Here is a 20236-nt window from a genome sequence, read left to right on the forward strand (position 1 = left end):
GGATTCATGTTGGGATTGTGAGAGGGCAATTCAATGAACACTCCACCATACACGTGGATTCGTGTTGCGATTGTGGAGTGAGTGTTTCATTGTTTCCACACCATGCTTGTTGATCAGAGTTGGGATTGTATGGGAGAACATGGGAACTGTTGGGATTGGGAGAAAGGATTGCCAGAACTATGGAGAACCAGCTTTTCTGTCACCATGGTTTGTGCTCTTGAATGGCACCAGTTTGTGTGCATAGCACATGTTTCTGTGTGAGCCACTAGTTTCTTGTGCATGGCACTTATTTAAGTGTCTTAGCACCTGGTTCGTGATTTTCATTGGCATATGATTATCTCATTGAGAGGATGTCACCAGCCTAGACATTTCCCAGTATGAAAGAGGTCTGGTGGACTCCAGGATGTCTCAATATTTGGAAAGTACAAGCTTTGGGAACAGGGGATTATCCTAGAATACAAAGGACCACACTCCTAAAATTTAGGAGAGTTGCAATTTTTGGTCTAACTCCGATGGAAATTCTGTTCGCGTCATTACATCTTGTGTTGAGCAAATACCAAGAGATGGCAAAGTGCCTTTGACAGTATGTCTACCAGTTGGGATATTTTTAGAGATAAAGTTTATGGAAGGACCCATCTCTTAGATTGGGACATGTGGCAAGAAAGTGAACTGAAGTGAGACAAGTGGCCTGACACTTGTTAGAAAGTGGATCAAAGTGAGACAAGTGGCCTCACACTTGTCACTTCAGCTATTGTGTGGCACTCCACTTGTCATTGTAGCCTTCTCTTGCCATTTTAGCTCATGGGAGGCCCAAATCTATAAATTGGAACCCTCTATCTTCATAATGGAGGCTCTCTTGCTGCACACTAGCCTCTACCACCGTTACAGGCTGCCCTAATGATGGCTACTCTCTTTCTCTCTCTCTTGAAGGCTGCCCATGAAGAATACCGGCTGTTGGGGACTGTTTTGGAGGCTTCCATCGCGAAGAAATACTGAAGGCAAGGGTATTTAATCATATATTATGATTTTTAGCCATTGTACTTGTTGTACCAGCCCTTGTACCTGCTGTACCAGCCACTATACTGGCTGTTGAAGCCTTTGTACCTACTGTACCAGCCATTGTACTGGCTGTACCAATCCTTGTACTTGTTGTACCACCCATTGTACCGACTAACCAGCTTATGTACTTGTTGTACCAGCCATTGTACGTGCTGTACTAGTCATTGTACATGCTGTACCAACATTTGTACTTGTTGTACTTGCTGTGCCAACCACCGTACCGGCTGTACCAGCCATTGTACCGACTGAATGGAGAGTTGTACTTGCTGTACTAGCTCTATTCCATGAAGACCCGTGGTTTTTGGGGAAGAATCAGTACCCACACGGAGGTATATGGATTATATTGTTGGCTCAGCATTTCTACAGCCTCTGTTCCGCCTTGGTAGCCTTGTGTTGGGCTGTGTTATGGCATTTATTTGTATATGGGGTAATAAAATACTCCAAGGGGGGGGTCGGCCCATTCCGGCCTCTATGTGGTGTCACATGTGCAAGCTCCATTTTCAACATTTGTGGATGTTTTGTCCAGCTTTATGTTTTATGCAAAGTGATGATGGATATGTGTTAAGGCTGTGGCCATGTTTAAATGTTTAAATGTTTTAATGTTTTAATATGCATTAATGGTATCAACAAGTGTGTCAAAGGCCCTAGTTTCTCGGGCACCGCCGCGAGTTTCATGCTGTACCTGCACATGTGAAGCATTTAATGTACTTGGTGTATCTGCTGCAAAGTACAGAGCCCGAATATTAATTGGCTAGCTGTACCTGCACACATGTGAAGTTCTTGACGTGCTTGATTGTACCTGCTACAAATTGTACCGGTTGTATTTGGATTGTACTCACCGTACCAGGTGCTCTCATATTTTTCTCATTTGTGTAAATCTGAATTTTGCTAATTTAAATTCAGAGAATGCTTTAAGTTGTGTAGTGCAGGAGCATGGCATGTATATGCTGACTATGTTCAGGAAATTCTTCCTGGTGTGGCTAGTATATTTCCTTGTGTGGTGTTGTTTGACTCACCAGGGAATTTGGGAGCAAAGCATCATTGGGGAGAACCAGGCCACGTTCCCTCCGCGGTGTACTCCTTGGCCTGCGTTAGTACGGGCGTGCATGTTGGTGCACGGACCCGGAAGACTAGTGAAAGGCACGTGTACACCCAGTGAAGGTGGGAATGAGCCTGTGATTTGGGGCTACTCTGACCAACACCTCTTCATCGACTTGAACCAGTTTTATTTGGTTGTTTTCACTTCCTTGTGGAGAAATCTGGCATGTCAGGCCCATGACACTTGTACAAATATAAATACTCCAAGAAATACAAAAAGTATTGAGGGGGGGGGGGGGGGGGGCCCTTTCAAGCCCCAGTGCTCGTGTCATTTGTATTTTCAGTATTTGTGTTGCTGATGTTGTTTCCATTGTTTAATAACAGTTAAATTAACTGTTCTAAATATGTGTATATTGTCTTCCGATCTATAGGCCTCCTGTAGGGAGCGATCACATTGGTATCAGAGCCGGGTCGTCTCTCTTTCTCAAGAGGAGACAAGGAGTTTTGAGATCGGAAGCAAGCACGCACACTTAATTCAATGGACAGCCAGAGCCACCCATTGGAGGTGCCGTATTTGAGGGGCCAATCAAGTGCTTCACGGGATTCCGATGCATTGCATGGAAGGCATAAGCCTCTTGAGAGAGTCTATGACAGTGCATACATGAGACAGCCACCCATCACGTGGTAAAGAACCCATGCACGAGGAAGAGCCCAATGCATTGAGGGTTGAGTTGGAGCACATGAAGAGGCTCTTGTAGGCAAAAGAGCAAGAGCTGAAATTCTTGCATGAAGACCCTCATGTACAAAGTGTCATAGAAGCCAAGAAAGCTGATGCTATGGTGGACATGACTTTTGAGTCTATGGCTCGAGAAGTGGGTAAGAAGCCAAGGGAGCTGGCACTCTCTTATCTTATCCGCAAGGGTGACCTTAAAGAGGGAGAGGATGGACAGCTTATGTTTGAGAATCCACCCCGTTTGTAGCATGGAGAACCAACCTCTCAAAGGTTGAGATCATACTTGCATAAAGAAGAAGTTTCGGTCACCTCTCGCCATGCATCCACTCCTCAGGGCCCATGCAGAGAAAGCTGCCCCGTTGGATAAGGGGAAGAGAAAAAGAGAAGAACATGTACCACATCCCAAGAAGCTCAAGGAGTTCAAGGCAGGGACAAGTCTGTGAAATTTGATGCCTTTCATGGAAAGTATGATGCCTCTGAGGTGCTAGCTTTTGTGGCCCAGTTTGATATTGCTTTTAGTGATGAGGACTTCACTGAGAAGTCCAAAATTCGTCATGTAAGCATGTTCTTGAAGGGAACAGCTGCCCATTGGTGGATCACTGAAAAGACTGCCAAAGATCCCATTTGCACTTGGAAAGAGTTTAAAGACAGATTTTATGCCCAAGTCTTGCCTCCTCATGCGGAGCAAACTCTCACCCAAAAGTGGGATAGACTTGAGTAAAAAGATAATGAAAGTGTGTAGCATTATGTCGATAAGTTTTGGAAAGTGTTGCTTGAGGTAACTCCCTTTATGCAACTCTCCGAGGATGAAAGAAAGAGGAAGTTTCGCTCCAGATTGCAACCAGCTTATCGTTCGGGCATTGAATTGCACCCGCAACACACTCTGCAAACAGCTTATAACCTCTGCTCTTGCTATGGAGCAATTGGTGCTCAAAATTAAGCAAGATCAAGGGGGTTCTAAGGGCAAAGAGAAGGCTGTCCCAAACCTGCAAAAAGGTGGACAGCCACCTAAAAAGAGCTTTCGGGATGTCTAGAAGGGAGGTAAAGCTGAAAATACCCCATCCAAGGATCATGGGCCAAAGAAGAACAAATTTGGCTTGACCCCCGAGCAAAGAGAGAAATATGCAAAGGAGGGAAAATGCTTTTCTTGTGGCAGCAAAGAGTATATGTTTAGACAATGCCCCAACCGCAAACCAAAGCATGAGGACAAGCAACCCAAGGCAAATGTGCATGCAGTTCCCGATGTGCAAGGAAACACAAAGCATGATGGAAAAGAGAGGATGGTATGCAAAGCATGGGGTCAAATCAAGGATCAGCCCGCTCTATTTATGTTTGATGATTGTGCAACAGATAACTTCATCTCTATTCAGATGGCAGCCGCCTTGGGTATTGAGGTTGAGAACATGGGGCCTCAAATTGAAGAAGAAACTACCTTTGTTGGTAAAGAGCAGGTTACCCCACTTATTGGGAAGTTCCGCATACAGATTCAGGGTTATCTTGATCATGAGTATTTCTTGGTTGCTCCACTTAATGGATGCGATGTATTGCTAGGCAAGCCATGGCATCATAGGCTTGAGTCCCGCAAAGAGTACAAGACAAACAGGATTTCCTTTATGCATAGAGGCCGCATGCATGTTATTGATGCTGGTAAGGAAGGGGATTCTAACCCAGTTCTTTCTGCGTACTTGGTTTTTGTTCGTGATAGCATTGAACCAAGTCATGAAAATGTGGATGTTTTGACTCAGGATAGGCTGAATTTTCTTCATGAATACAAAGATTGTTTTGCTGATACATTGCCTGGACCATTACCTCCTCAAAGGCCCGAGGATCATCGCATAGATCTTGTGCCAAGTAGTTCTCCACCTAACAAACTTGCATATCGTGTGAGTGCCGCACAACACAAAGAGATCATGAAGCAAGTTAATGAGCTTTTGGAGAAAGGTTTGGTTCAGCCAAGTTTCTGACCTTATTGCTCTCCCGTGCTTCTTGTTCAAAAGAAAGATGGGTCATTCCGCATGTGTGTGGATTATAGAGCTCTAAATAAGCTCACCATCAAGAATAGATTTCCAATCCCACGTATTGATGACATTTTGGATAAGCTTGATGGCTCGGCTTGTTTCAGCTGTATTGATTTGAAGAGTGGTTATCACCAGATACGAGTGGTGCCACAGGATGTCCACAAAACTCCACAAAACTGCATTCAGGACAGCTTTTGGATTGTATGAATTTTTGGTGATGCCTTTTGGTCTCACCAATACCCCAGCCACATTCAATTGTATGATGGATAGGATATTCCGACCCCATCGAAAATTCAAAGGTGTATTCTTTGATGACATCTTGGTTTTCTCCAAGAATAAGCAAGAGCATAGGACTCATTTGGCCACAGTGTTTGAAGAGTTGCGGAAGCATAAACTCTTCATTAATACTAAGAAAAGTGAGTTCTTTCTTTTAGAGATACACTATTTGGGTCACATTGTATCCAAGAATGGTGTAAGAATGGATCTTGCCAAGATTGAAACCATTCGGAATTGGCCAGAGTTGCAAAATGTACATCAAGTACATAGTTTTCTGGGTTTATGTTCATATTATAGATGCTTCATAAGGCATTTTGCCATGATTGCCACGCCTCTACATGATCTCACCAAGAAGAAAGCCACTTTTAAATGGACCCCAAAGGAGCAGGATGCCTTCGTGCAACTCAAGAATGCTATCATATGTGGATCCGTATTGATTGTTCCCGACCTGCAAAGGTCATTTATAGTGGAATGTGATGCTTGTGGCGATTGTATAGGGGCTGTCCTAAATCAAGGTGGTCATGCAGTTGCATATGAGAGACGTCGATTGCATGATGCCGAGCTTCATATCGATATCTATGAGAAAGAGATCTTGGCTGTAATTCATGCCTTAAAGATATGGAAACATTATCTTCTTGGGGTTGAATTTGTAGTCAAGATAGATCATCAAAGCTAGAGATACTTTCTATCTCAAACAAAGCTTTAGGAGAAGCAGATGAGAATGGTAAACTTTATTTCCATGTTTCATTTTCAGATTGTACATACTCCGGGAAAGAAGAATGTAGTGGCAGATGCATTGTCTAGGAGGCCTTATGTGGCTGCAGTTTCAATGGCCTCTCATGGGGACTTATCAGCCATGCGAGATTTGTATCATTTGGATGCTGATTTTTGCCATATATGGACTGATTTGATGGCTGGTCACTCACATGCCTCTTATGTGATTAAAGAGGATTATCTTATGAAGGATAACTCCTTATGTGTAGTGAAGGATATGCGTCCAAAGGTTATGGAAGAATGTCACGCTCCTCCTTATGCTGGTCATTGAGGTATCATGCCTACTACACGCATGATTGAGAGATGTTTCTTTTGGCCAAGCATGCGTAAAGACATTAAGGCATATGTAAGTGCATGTCTTACTTGCCAAAAGGTGAAATTTGATAGGCAAAAGCCTCCAGGTTTGCTTCAGCCATTGCCTATTCCCTCACAACCATGGGAAAGCATTACTATGGACTTTATTATGGACTTGCCTAGATCCCAGCATGGAAATGATGCTATTTGGACCATTGTGGACAAGTTTAGCAAGCAAGCTCACTTCTTGCCCGTCAAGAAAACCGCTAAAGTTGATCATATGGTGAAGCTTTTTCTTGCTAACATCTTCAAGCATCATGGTATGCCTAAGTCCATTGTTGGGGATAGAGATCCCAGGACTACGAGCCTCTTCTGGAGGGCTTTATTTTATGACATGGGCACTAAACTTGAGTTTTCATCAGCTTATCATCCCCAAACAGATGGCCAAAGTGAACCTGCAAATTCAGCCGTGTTGGATTTGTTGAAGTGTTATATGGTAGATCAAAAGACTACATGGGAGAAGTATCTTCCACTTGTAGAGTTTGCTTACAAACAACACACTTCATGCCTCCACGGGAAAGGCCCCGTTTGAGATTATTTATGGCAGCGTGATGTTGCCACCCATCCTTCATACAAAGGATGAGATTTTTGCAGCAGCTGATGAGTATGTGCGTGACTTGGATGTAGCCTTTGCTCAGGTGCGGACAGCCATTGCAAGGTCACAAGATAAGCATAAAAGGGCTGTTGACAAGCATAGAAGAGACATGCAAGTCAAGGAAGGTGATTGGGTATTGCTGAATTTGAGAAAGCTAGGCTTCGGAAGAGGCCAGGACGAGAGGGATCATATCCAAAGCTTTCTACTCGATATTATCGACCCTTCCAAGTGATTGACAAGATCAATGAAGTGTCCTTCAGGCTTGCTTTACCCAGCCATTGGAAGATTCACAATGCTTTTCATGTGAGTCTTTTGCGGAAGTATGTGGGGCCAGATCCAGAGGAGCCTGTCACACAGAAGATCTGCCAGAAGTTGATGAGCTTCAGGAGATGAGCAGATTGTATTTCACAAGGAGAGAAAGTTACCACATGGGAAGCTTTCCAGGAGATACCTTGTGAAATTTAAAAATTATTTACCAATTGATGCAAAGTGGGTAGATGAGGATTATTTTGCTGACTACCCTCAGCTTCTACAAGCATATCTTGAGGCTTTTCAGTTGAGGTCAACTGTTCAGAAGCCCGGGGGGATGTCACCATTTGGTCCATCTCCATTTCTGGAGCCACTTCTATGGGACTGTCACTCCATAGAGCGGCCAGATTTGTGCCATGTTCACATGGGGCCAAGACAGTATCCCATGTGAAAGGGCCAGTCTTATGGTGTCACATGAATGGGAGCCAGATCAATGCCACCCGTGTGCGACCAGTGCTGCGTCACATGGACGGGAACCAGTTTTGTGCCACCCGTGTGTGATTTGCTTCGTGTTGTATGGACAGGAGCCTGTTGGTGCCACCCGTGTATGGCCAGGATGGTGTCTTACCTATGGGACTGTCACTCCATAGGAAGACCAGGACATATTTATTTATATTTGTCGCGCCAGTTTTGTGTCCGATAGGAATCTCTTATACAAGTTTCATGAAAGGGAGATTTCGTCCATTATTTGTGCACATGCATTTATGCCTGCATGCATAAATTTGTTTTTGCATGACTTATTTGCGTGTGTCTGCCTGTTATGCCGTGCCAGTACACTGGATGGGACGCCCCCAGTGTGCTGTAGAGTGCTGTTTGCTGACTTGGTGGTGTGGCGTGTGAACAGGTGGTAAGTATTTTCATTTTGGCCTTTTTAAGAGGTAAAATCCATTAACTAGAGTAAACCTTAATATTTATAAGGTATTGTGTTCACACCCATTTTTAAATAGGGGCTGGACATTTGCTTATGAGAGGGGGGGGGCAAAAGTAATAAGTTGATTAAAGGTTTTATAACCTTTTAAAAAAAAGCTTTGAATGGGACTTTTTTGGGAAAATACCCACGTGGGGGGGTTGGTGGCTCTTCTTGCCTTCTTCACGCCTAGCTGTACCCACCTCCTTCATGCCTAGCTGCATCCGCCTCCTTCACGCCTGGCTGAACCCGCTTGTTGTTCTTTGGTGTACCTGCTATCCCTGATGTACCTAGCTGTACCCGCATGTTGTACTTAGTGTACCTGCTGCCCCTGATGTACTTGGCTGTACCCGCATGTTGTAGTTGGTGTACCTGCTGTCCCTGATGTACCTTGCTGTATTCGCTTGTAGTACTTGGTGTACCTGCTGCTCACCTATACCTGGCTGTACTCGCTTGTAGTACTTGATGTACCTGTTGTACTTGACTATACCTGCCTGCTGAACCCAAAGTACCAGCTGCACAAACAATACCTCCTATACCTGCACGTGTGAAGCATTTAATGTACTTGGTGTATCTGCTGCAAAAGACAGAACCCGAATATTAATTGGCTAGCTATACTTGCACACATGTGAAGTTCCTGATGTGCTTGATTGTACTTGCTACAAATTGTACTGGTTGTATCTGGATTGTACTCACCGTACCAGGTGCTCTCATATTTTTCTCATTTGTGTAAATCTGAAATTTGCTAATTTAAATTCAGAGAATGCTTTAAGTTGTGTAGTGCAGGAGCATGGCACGTATATGCTGACCATGTTCAAGAAATTCTTCCTAGTGTGGCTAGTATATTTCCCCGTGTGGTGTTGTTAACCGCGCTCTCAGAGCTTCTAAGAGCTAGTGAAGGTTTGATTCACCATGGAATTTGGGAGCAAAGCATCATTGGGGAGAACCAGGCCACGTTCCCTCCGTGGTGTACTCCTTGGCCTGCGTTAGTACGGGCGTGCCTATTGGTGCACGGTCCCAGAAGACTAGTGAAAGGCACGTGTACACCCAGTGAAGGTGGGAATGAGCTTGTGATTTGGGGCTACTCCGACCAACACCTCTTCATCAACTTGAACCACTTTTATTTGGTTGTTTTCACTCCCTTGTGGAGAAATCTGGCCTGTCAAGCCCGTGACACTATGTACAAATATAAATACTCCAAGAAATACAAAAAGTATTGAGGGGGGGGGGCAACCCTTTCTGGCCCCAATGCTGGTGTCATTTGTATTTTCAGTATTTCCAGTATTTGTGTTGCTGATGTTCTTTCCATTGTTTAATAATGGTCAAATTAAGTGTTCTAAATATGTGTATATTGTCTTCCGATCTCTAGGCCTCCTGTAGGGAGCGGTCACACATAGTCACAAGAAAATTTTCGTCTATTTGATTGTTTCATCTTTACGGGTTTTTTTTTAGAAAATTGAGATGGAGAGGAGAAGAAAGAGAAGAGGAAGAGAAAGAAGAGGAGAAGAACAAGGTTTCTTTCTTAAACCAAATTTGGGCTAAATGGCATTTCAGTTGGGAGTGTTTCGTTTCAAAATGTTTTGTCCCTTTTATGTTTCGTAGGGACAAAACGGGTTTTCATGTGACTATATGGGATACTAAGGACAATTCAAAATGCAATGGTGACGTGTAGCCTTCCTATGCACTTGGAGCCCAGGTCTCTTTCTCGCATTTAGCAGGCATGCTATAGAGAAACTATAGAGGGCTTGTTCACCCTTCTGGACGAGACAATTTGCTCCCCGGGTGACGAGCTCTTTTTTACTAATGAAAGGACTTTTCTTTTTTTTCTTTTTTCTTTTTTTTTTTGGGGGGGGGGTGTGAATATGCAAAGAGAATGGATTTATACTAGTAAAACAGGTTGGGACACCAAAAAATGGGTCATTTTGACAATTGTCTGTGACATATTCACAGACAGCACACCTCCATTTTGGAATCTATGCTCATAATTCAATGCGGAGAAGCAGATAGCAAGAGATCCTTAGAAGAACCTCATTTTCGAAGATGGAAGGCTCGCAATCATATTTCACAGGTGTTGCAAGATTTCTAATAAGGTCACTTGCAAAGAAAAAAATCACTCACTCAGATTTCCTGAGAACTTGAGCTTTATTGAAATTTAAAGATCCTTGCAATCTGTCTTCTAGGCGAAACCACGTGAAGTCACTATCACCTTCAACCCCTCCAAAGTAGGATCTTTGAGGTACCACTTCCATGTCCTCGCAGCAATCTGGAATAATGAGACGAATACTGGCCGGATCCCCTGTAAACCACAAGGAAAGATAAGTAGGGCGTCTAAACTTACCGCTATCTACAAATACTACATCCACCATCAAAGCCACCAGCCAATTTAGCTCTTCTATGCAGTAAACATACCATCCTTGATAGCATCAGTTACGACTGTCTTAGGGGTGCCACTCACACCATCTCTCCGGACTGGAGTGTAGGCCAGTTTGATGCAACAACCGACATCTTCTAGTGTCAACTTTAAGGTATCTGCAGCAAAGGAATATGTGTTTTAATCCCTTATAGTAAGGGAAGTACTTGTTCTGATTCAAAAATCCAGCATACTATCTTATGGCTATAACTATCTTTTTTGACAGGGAGTAACCTCGAACACTGAGTTTCTGTTCAAGTCCGTCTGCCCTTTGCCTAGTCCATACACATGTACAGGCTCCTTTAGCCCTGGAACAAAATCCAACTGAAGCTCATGAAATCTTAAGAATCTGTATTTGCATTTAGAAGGTACACACATACACACACACACACACACAACAGTATGACTTCCAGAAATCAATAGGCTGCATGCTTGAACATCAAAAAAAGCCACATGCAGGGAAAAGCCATGTAAAGCATTCAATAGAATGATCGTTGTAATTCCACTTTAGAAAGGCTAATTAGCATGTCATCTGGAACACTAATACAAAATTGATTGGATGCATACCCGCCTCTGTAAATGGCAGTGAATGTAAGGCTCCCTCCTTCGATGGGCTCACCACACAACTCAAGAGCCTCACAAGCTGGTGGAGCTGGAAAACATTATATTTGAACAGGTTGGATTTTGATAACACTCAGATCTTCATGAGCAGAACGTTGACAATTCAGAAGGATTTAAACTTGAGCAAAAATACATGTTGACATTATCAAAAGTCTCATCACATGCATTAGTTTCAACCACTACTCAGATACATCTGTCATACTAGGTGTACTAATAACTAGGGTTAGAATTTAGCACCAAAAAAAAAACTGCATGTTATGAACCCTGATTCATAAAAGGGCAAAAAGAGCCTTTGAGGATATAAGTGGGAATGAAAAAGGTAGATTAGGACGCACTAGCCCATGAGAGTGTGGGAGGGAGAAAAAGGAGCAAAGAAGCAGACTCAAGGCAAGCAAAGGAAAGAGAAAGCAAGCAGCCAGGTCCAACAAAAAAAGGAAACCAAATCCAGGCAATTTGGAAAGACAAACAAGCCCAAAATGGTCATTTGAAAACAAAATCCTACACAAGCTGACACCAGCCAACTTGGTGCATGTCCTACATTTGTGGTCATGACCCGGCTTGGAATGCGTAAGGAAGTTTCCCTCCATTCTTGTGTGGCCCAGAGACTGCCCTAAAGGTGATTCCTGTGGCCATGGGATATGCAATAGACATCCGTACAAATGGCCCCCACAGACTCCGTGGGAGCATGTGAATAAGGTCTGTCTTATGACACTCATAGACACTCTGGAAGGGGTGGCTGTGTACTCTTATGTTCTTGCCACAAAGCGCCCTCCAAATCTGCCATACTGTACTCTTATGTTCTTGCCACAAAGCTCCCTCCAGATCTGCCATATATTAGAATGTTATTATCTCCCAGTGGAAATCTCGTGTCAAGGCTTGGGGAGCCTGGGGTATCTGTTGAGCCTCCATAACTCTGATCCAACATAAGTCCAAGTGGAATGCCAGGCCTGTGCCATTGCTTAGGCCACTGGTCCCCATGAGATGAAAGAGTATTATGGTGGTTCTATGAGTTGTTCTGGTAGAACTTGTTGCATTCGTGACCAAGTGTCCTACCTCGACTCTTGGATTAGAGTGTGATTAGAACTGGTCTTTCAACTCTTGGATTGGAGTTGGATAACAATGAACCTTTCAACTCTTTGACTTGAGTAGATGCTATGAGTGATTGTTACCAAGATTCGAGGAATCGCTTAGAGTGGTGTATCTCCTTATGGATTCACAAGGACGTGAATCTAATAGAAGGGGGAGATGAGAGGAGATAATGTTACATCCCAACCAGCCTAGGATTAGGGTACCTGCGGTTAGGGGCATGTGCTAACCAAGGATCAGTGTTAGGGTTAACCCAAGATTAGGGTTAAGGATTAGCAAAGCGTGGAGACCTGGAGGGTTCACATTAGGCTAAGGGTCCTGGTAGGATGAGGTCTGGATTGGCCATGCGTCAATAAATAATAGCAAGGGGCTAGTTATAGATAAAAGCTTGTAAAAAGAGCACAAAAACTTATAAATAAAGCAAGGGCCAATACTAGTGGGGTTACTGCTATATAAGTGACCTTGGGAGTAAGGCTTTTAGAACGAATGTCGCCTCCCCCTCCTCCTTGATGCAGTTGCACACTGCCCCCCCTTTGCCTTTCACCCTATTTCTTTTGTATGCTGCCCATTGCCACCCTCTTCCATTGCTCCTGCTCTCTGGTCGCCTGTGCTAGCCCAGCTTCAAGATGCAAGGGGAGGTTACTGCCGGTGGCAACGTCGGTTCCGCAGATGCCGCAGCCAGCCCAGCAGGAGCACTGCCAGCCAGAGCGTCTGGCTGGCAGGGTCCTCAAGGTAATGGTGCCAACTGTAAACTGTTATGAGCAAATATCTCCGGATCAAGAGGTGAGCGGCACCCAGGAGGTGCCAGTTGCAAATTCTCAATCTTCAGTTCTTCCTGAGGTTCTGGTGCAAGTGGTCCCCCTTTCCCTCCTACCCCTCCCCCTCCCCCCCCTTCCCCCTCCTCGTGCCCCCCCCCCCCCCCCCCACACCCATCCCACCCCTTCGCGTCCCGCCACCCCCCGGCCACTCCTGATCCCTCCCGACGCTAGCAATCCAGCTTGGCTCGCCGTTTGATCCACCAGTTCTCAGACCCTATGGAGATGATAATTGCAGAACCCCTATGGCAGCCCTTTCTCTAGAATCCCCGGGTGCCCCCCTCCCAATCCCCACCTGACGGGTTACAACCTCAACAGATGCCTCCCAGTGGAGGCAAGTGATTTATCGGAGACAGTGGCTCCCCTCCCAACCTGCGTGATTTTCCATCACTCCCAAGCTACCACTCCAGACAGTGGCACGATGATCTCCTGCTGAGCGAGGCCCCGAGAGCAGTGAGTGGGACTGAGAGACGGCACACCATCCACTCTCAGGCAACCGCCCTCTCACGGCATTTGGGAGATGGGGACGGACAACTTGTTGATATTGTCACACATTTCTGGCCTTTGGCCTGTATGAACCTAGAGAGCTCATGCCTCCAGAAGCATGAAGGAGCTCTGGACTCTTCGAGCCTGGAGGAGGTTTTGTTTGTATTTGTACACGTGGCAGTGACAGTCCCTCTGACACCAACATGTCATTATCTTCATTGCGAGGGATGGAGCCTCAAGTATGCCCACAACAGGGCTAGAGCGGAATGGGCTTTCATTAAGGGCAGGATCAACGAGCACCTGGCTTGCATTCGGCCACACACAAATTGCGACTACTCTCCTTGCAAACCGACTTCCAAAACCCTCCATGGAGAGGGTGCATCGAGCAGGTCCCACTCCTCCCATGCATAGTTGTGTGGATTATCTCTTGGAACATTCATGGGTTGGACAGGCCCCGCTTCAGTGCCAGGAGAGGGGTTCTTCTCTAGGAGACTCAGAGAGCTTGTGTCGGTGTCTCAGTCGATATTTCACCATTTGTCAACAGGACGTACCCGGAAATGCAGGTAGATCCTACCGAGCCACAGCCACAATTTTTGGTCACCCTCTTTTGGCCCAGAGGGAACTAGGGGGTGTTTGCATCTCAGTCAATGAGCAGTTGCTCTCTTCAGTTTTGGACTCAAGCACCAAGGTTTAGGGGAGAGCTCAGTGGGTGATCATCAAGATTGAGGAGGACCAGGTGGGCCTTGAGAAAGCCTACGATAGAGTGGATTGGGATTTCCTTGAGGCTTGAGGGCACCATGCTTAGGATGGGATTCCTAGCTGGATGGATCCGGGGAGTCTCAATGCTTTATTATGCCACCCACTATCAAGCCCCCAAGGCTAACAAACCCTGCAATTAAGCATAAACAAATAGGAAAACACACAAAGACTCAGGCATCTAGCTCACTGCCCAACCATAGTTCCATTTAGGCTTAACCCCGAGCATAGGAGGATAGTAGCATCAAAGACATGGCTCTAGCTGAAGGATTGCACAGATTGATGCAGCCATGGAGCCATGCACCTCGGTCTCACTGTAGTTCCCTGCTCTTCCTCGGTCCTATTGGAAGCTTTTAGCTTCCATAGGGGCATCCTTTGGCCAAGTTCTGGAGGTACCAATCCTCCCGAGCTCTCCCGCCTTAGCTTCCGCGGCCGTTACCGCCACTCTTGATGGTGTACCCCGGGTCCTTGTGCTTGTTCCTGATCCATCGATTACTGATGATCATGTTATGCTTTAGAGACCTGACGGATCTCATTTCTGCCAGAGGATGGAGATTGTAGGCAGACCTGACCAGTGTCGGATTTGTCGTCGACGACAGGGTCACATTGCTAGAGATTGTCCCAGATCGAGGGGCCATGCTAGGAGGCGGCGTGGTCCTGCCCATCAGAGGCCTTCTGCAGATGCCGAGACTCCAATTGCTCCTTTGCCACAGCAGACCACACAGCGTTGGGTTGTGGTTAGGGATGGCAAGCACCCTTGGACCCCCGTACCTACCCCTTCACCCACACTCCCTGTGGAGCACCCTAACCCCTATGCAGCTCTTGCCTCACAGGATGTTGATCCTTTTTTGGAGGATGAGGCCTTGCAGGCACATGATCTCGATCCCTCACAGGAGGATGCTGCATTACAGTTACAGGATGATTGCACCCTTGAGGATGATGTTGCACATTCGCATTGTCATGGTACCTCTCCAGTTCTGAGGACTAGCCCTGGCTTTTCCCCGGAGTGGGAGAGAGAGGTAAGGTTTACATCGTCAGATTTTCCCTCCCTTACCTATGCGAGACGTACTTCCGCCTCTAAAGGGGGTCCTTCGTCGACCACGAGATCTGGTCGTTCCTACTCTGAGTCTTTATGAGGATTGTCTCTTGGAACATTCAGGGTCTTGGGGGTTTTTTTCCGCGTCGACGGAAACAAATTGTAAAAAACCAGCTTCATTGTGCAGTCAGAGGTGGACCTATGGATATATTGCTCTTGCAAGAGCATAAACTGGATGCTAGTCAGTGTGGGAGATCAGGCAAGCTTCTCTCAGGACACACCTTTTGGTCACCGGCTGTTGGTACCAAGGGTGGTGTTTGTATCTCTGTTTTAGCTTTGATCTTGCCTTGCATCATTGGACATGGTGTCATTTTGCCTGCGAGAGCGCTGTGGATCCTTCTTATGCAGGCTACTACATGCATTGGTATTCTCAACCTTTATGCTCCTAACCATAGAGGTGAGAGGATTGCCTTTTGGAAATCTCTCACTACATTGATGCCTCTTGCCGACCATTGGATTATTGGTGGGGATTTTAACATGGTTGAGATGCCGACGGATAAAAGAGGTGGACATGAGGGCTTGGTGCATCCTCTTGAAAGAGCGTCTTGGGAGAGGTTTATACTCTCCATTCATGGTAGAGATTGTTGGCATGAGGATGACATTTTGAGGAGTCCATCCACTCTTCTTTATTCATGGTCTAACAGGAGAAGAGATGTAGGATGTATCTATGCACGGTTAGACAGATTTTATGTGGATGATTGGGTGCTTGATAGAGGTGGACATACTTTGATTGCTACAGGCACCTCCAAATCGGATCATTGCCCAGTGGTTTTATGTATTAGAGATCCGAATTGCCATGGATCAGCACCCCATGTACGCATCCCTGATCATTTGTTTTCAAATGCAGAACTATCGCGTCGTATGCTTGATATTTGGAGATCTCATGACTTCTTACAAGCCTCTCAAAGCCTGGCCTCTGCTCTCTGTGATATTAGTGACTTTTATCACACATGTGCCCTGTCTAAGAGGCAAGAGGCCTTGGACTTAGAAAGGGCTATTAGACGTAGATTGGCTGCCTTGCAGAAAGAGCACGAGAAACATCCTCATGCTCAATGGGTTTCAGATTCTTTATGTACTATTAGAGCAGAACTTCATCACTCTCTTGAGCAGCGCGCGGAGTATCGTTTCCATGCCCAGGAATCCTTTTGGACACAGATGGGTGGCAGATGTAACAAACATTTCTTTGCTTCTCACGGCCCATCTCATGCTAGAGATAGTGTCAGACAGTTGCGGGATTCACATGGCACTCTTCACTCAGATCCTCTCATGGTTAGACAGATGGCCACCGATTTCTATTGCCAGCTTCTTAGTGCTGAGCCGCATTCTGATCTGAGACACAGGGCACAGAGGAAGGTTTGGAATGCATTGCCACATTTGATCACCGAGGAGATGTGTGCCGCTCTGGATGCCCCTTTTTCTATGCAGGAGTTCAGTCATGCTCTTCATGCCTTACCTCATGGTAAGTGTCCAGGGGAGGATGGCCTCTCCCCTGTTTTTTTCACTACTTTTTGGGATGAGATTTGGGGCTGAGATAACAATGGCTTTGCAGGAGATGTGGGACACAGGTTCTATGCCTTCTTCTCTCACTAAGGGGCTTATTTATCTTATTCCTAAGAGCGGGGATAAGACATTGATTGGCCAGTGGAGACCTATCACCTTACTTGGGACTGCCTATAAGATTCTTGCTAAGGCAGTGAGCATCAGATTGCAGCCAATTTTGCAGGATGTTATTCATGATACCCAGAATGGATTCTTACACGGTAGGAGCATCTTTGATAACATTTTCTCGTTTTGGGAGGCCGTCGAATGGGCTAAAGCGAGCAACCAGCCCTTAGCCATTCTGCTCTTGGATTTTGAGAAGGCCTATGATAGAGTGGATTGGGACTTTCTTGAGGGTACTCTTAGTCATATGGGCTTCTCTCAGAGATGGATCAAGGGAGTTTCATGCATGTATCCTGATTCACAGTAGAGTTCTTGCTTGCGGTGATAGAGGAGAGCGGTTTCAGATTTCTCGCTCAGTACGACAAGGCTGCCCATTAGCCCCTTTATTATATATCATAGTTGCAGAGGCCATGAGCATCTTTCTCCGCTCCACTGCTGGTATTTCAGGATTGAGGTTGCCGCTTCGTGGTCATGAGGAGTTGGTTGACTCTGAGTTAGCTGATGACACAACCCTGTTTTTGGAGGCTTCACATATATGCTTATGTTCCTTCCGGGTAGCACTAGAGGAGTTCTGTTTGGCAGCAGGGGCACTCATTAATTGGCACAAATCTGTTGGCTTTTGGGTTAGTGATTCACCGAGAGTTGATTGGGGTGCAGAGCTTGGTTTTACTTGGATCAACAGAGGATGTATTGCTAGATATTTGGGATGCCAAGTTGGGATTGATATTTCTCCTGCACAGCAGTTTGCTCCGGTACTTATGAGTATCCGGAAGAAGCTCCTTCATTGGAGCTCCGGGAGATTAGATTTAGCCTCCAGAGCTTCGGTGGCTAATCAGGTTTTGCTTGCCTCAGCTTGGTTTATTGCCTCTTGTTGGTGGTTCTCTCGTGCGTGCATTGGCCAATTGCGGAGGTTGATCCGCAATTTTCTCTGGTCGGGCTTGGATGGCACCTCAGACACTCGTGCCAGGGTTGCTTGGCTCACAGTTATTCAGCCCAAAAGAGAGGGGGGCTTGAATATTATCGATCCGGATGTTCAATGCAGGGCATTGCTTTGCAAACTTGTGGTCAGAGGTTTCCTACCAGGCACGGAGCCTTGGAAGGATTTTTTCGTCTCAGATTTCCACTAATATCAGCCTCTGTGAACAAAAAACGTGTGTTGGGCATCCCGTCTCTCCGACCCTAGCACCATCTTCCCCTCTTATTGCAGCCATTGTCAGAGCATGGAGAAGCATGAGATATTTTTTGCGACAAAGGCTTCCTAGGTCTTTGGACGAGGCTGACCGACAACCTATTATGTGGAACGAGTTCATTAGGGATGAGGCTGGTCGGCCACTTGGTGCATCTCGTTATATGCAATGGTCAGGATGGGAGAGATGCACATACACAGTTCCTGCTTGGAAGACCTCGGAGGATCGGAGAGTTGCATCCACTCAGCATCTTAGGGGCTCTCGCATTCGTATTGATCAGATTGATGCAGCTATTCTGCATGAGTGGCTTTCTGGGACCTTTCACGGAGACTATCATCCGAGTTGGCTGGGAGTTTTTTCGAGGATAGACATACCTCTGCCAGGCCAGGAGGATACAGATTTCCTTATGTATTCTATCATGCCTGGTGGGAGATTGAGGAGATGTAGTATGGAGGAGATCATACCAAACACTAGGCTTAGTCCAGTGAGGATTGTTGGTCGCTCGGGGAAGCACTGGTTCATTGACCCTTCTCCTCAGATAGTGACTCATGGCTCTTGGTATTTGTGGCTATGGTGGCAGTCCTATCAGATATCTTCAATGGGATCCAGGAGAGTGGGAGTGGATTGATGCCTTCGATCCTTTGAAAAGCCTTTTTTTTTTCAGTTCCACTGTTCGGAATGCTAGGCTTCTCCTCACTCGACAGATGCATAGGATCCCTACTCTCAGGCCTCATTGGGAGAGCTATGATATTTCTCCAGTGATACAGCGCAGATATTGGCATAGACTTTGGCACTCATACAGAAGGAGCCAGATCTCTCATTTCTTTTCGTTATTCTTACATGGTGGTCTCCCCACCAATCAGTCGAGATCAGCTTTCGGTGTAGCACCTTCCTGTCCTAGATGTGCGGCAGATTCTGAGTCCATACAACATTGTCTATGGGGGTGCAACATTGCACAACAGATTTGGGATCTTGTCGCCCAACTTATGGGCAAATTGAGTGGCCGAGCCATGCATGTGACTTGGGGGCAGTTGCTTGGCTCTCCCAGTCCGGTCCGCAACCTTTTTTATGAGGGCAGTGGTACAGATTCTGTTTTTTCATTCGTAGAGATATTGCCTAGCATGGTTTATTGCAGGATGTTCCTCACTCTGATTATACACCCCCTAGACAGAGGATTGACACCAGTTGGGAGATTATTGCCAGTATTACAGCATGGCAGATCTGGAGAGCTAGATGCATGGAGGCTATTGAAGGTGTCCAGATTTTTGGGTCTCAGTGCATTAGTACTATATGGGGTGATATCATCCACACTCTTATGGCTACTTGGGCTCGCATTCAGGGGCCCTCTCGTTCTGCGGAGGCGAAGCGTGTGATATTTATGCGGGAATGGGACCATGGCATCTTCTTTTCCTCTAGTACCACAGGTCTTACATGGCATCATGATGCTCCTCAGTGGTTGAAATCACCTTATTGGGGTAGAGAGGGGAATAATTATAAGATCAGAAGGGGTGGTTCTTACACCTGCACACCTCAAAAGCCGGATCTGGTAAGGACCACAACATCGAGAAAATAATGTGTAATGCTTGCTTGTCGTCATCGTCTTAGAGTCCTTTGAGACTTTAAGATACATCCACATACCCTTACAAAACTCTTGGGGTCTGTCAATGGTTAGCATAATATTGAGCACAATTCTAAGCACTCTTTACAATTTTCCTCGCAACTTTTAGCATATCTTGCAAGAAATCCACTGTTGATTGCACTTGAACCCCTGTAGTCCTATGGCAATGGGTGACTTTGGCTGATGGCCATACATTCGCATAAATAGGCCAAAACTTGTAGCTGTATGCTTACTACTATTTACAAGCAAACTCAATCTGTAGAAGATACCTTTCTCACTCGGACCGTCTCTTGGAGACATACGCCATGTGCATATCCTCCATGGTCTGGTTCATCCTCTCTGTTTGACCAACCGACTCGAGATGATCTGAAGATGACATGCTCCAGCATGTTTCCAATTTGGAAAACACTGATTGCCAGAATTGTGCAACAAATTT

The 20236-nt window shown here is 45.8% G+C and overlaps 1 protein-coding gene across 10 annotated transcripts in view; it reads right to left on the bottom strand.

The window, feature by feature from the left end:
* The window catches only part of LOC147617435 (187-kDa microtubule-associated protein AIR9-like), a 101866-nt gene that overhangs the window by 8167 nt on the left and 73463 nt on the right, over positions 1-20236 (bottom strand). For all 10 annotated transcript variants that reach the window (XM_086775692.1, XM_086775691.1, XM_086775697.1 and 7 more), the window contains 4 exons: positions 11041-11125; positions 10708-10781; positions 10473-10592; positions 10182-10359 (listed from right to left, as the gene is read on the bottom strand). In XM_086775692.1, coding sequence (XP_086631818.1) covers positions 10182-10359; positions 10473-10592; positions 10708-10781; positions 11041-11125 — 457 coding nt within the window. The remainder of the gene's footprint in view (positions 1-10181; positions 10360-10472; positions 10593-10707; positions 10782-11040; positions 11126-20236) is intronic.

Source organism: Cibotium barometz, chromosome 36 (genome assembly GCF_041138505.1).
Source record: "Cibotium barometz isolate CiBa-2024 chromosome 36, ASM4113850v1, whole genome shotgun sequence".
Taxonomy (NCBI): domain Eukaryota; kingdom Viridiplantae; phylum Streptophyta; class Polypodiopsida; order Cyatheales; family Cibotiaceae; genus Cibotium; species Cibotium barometz.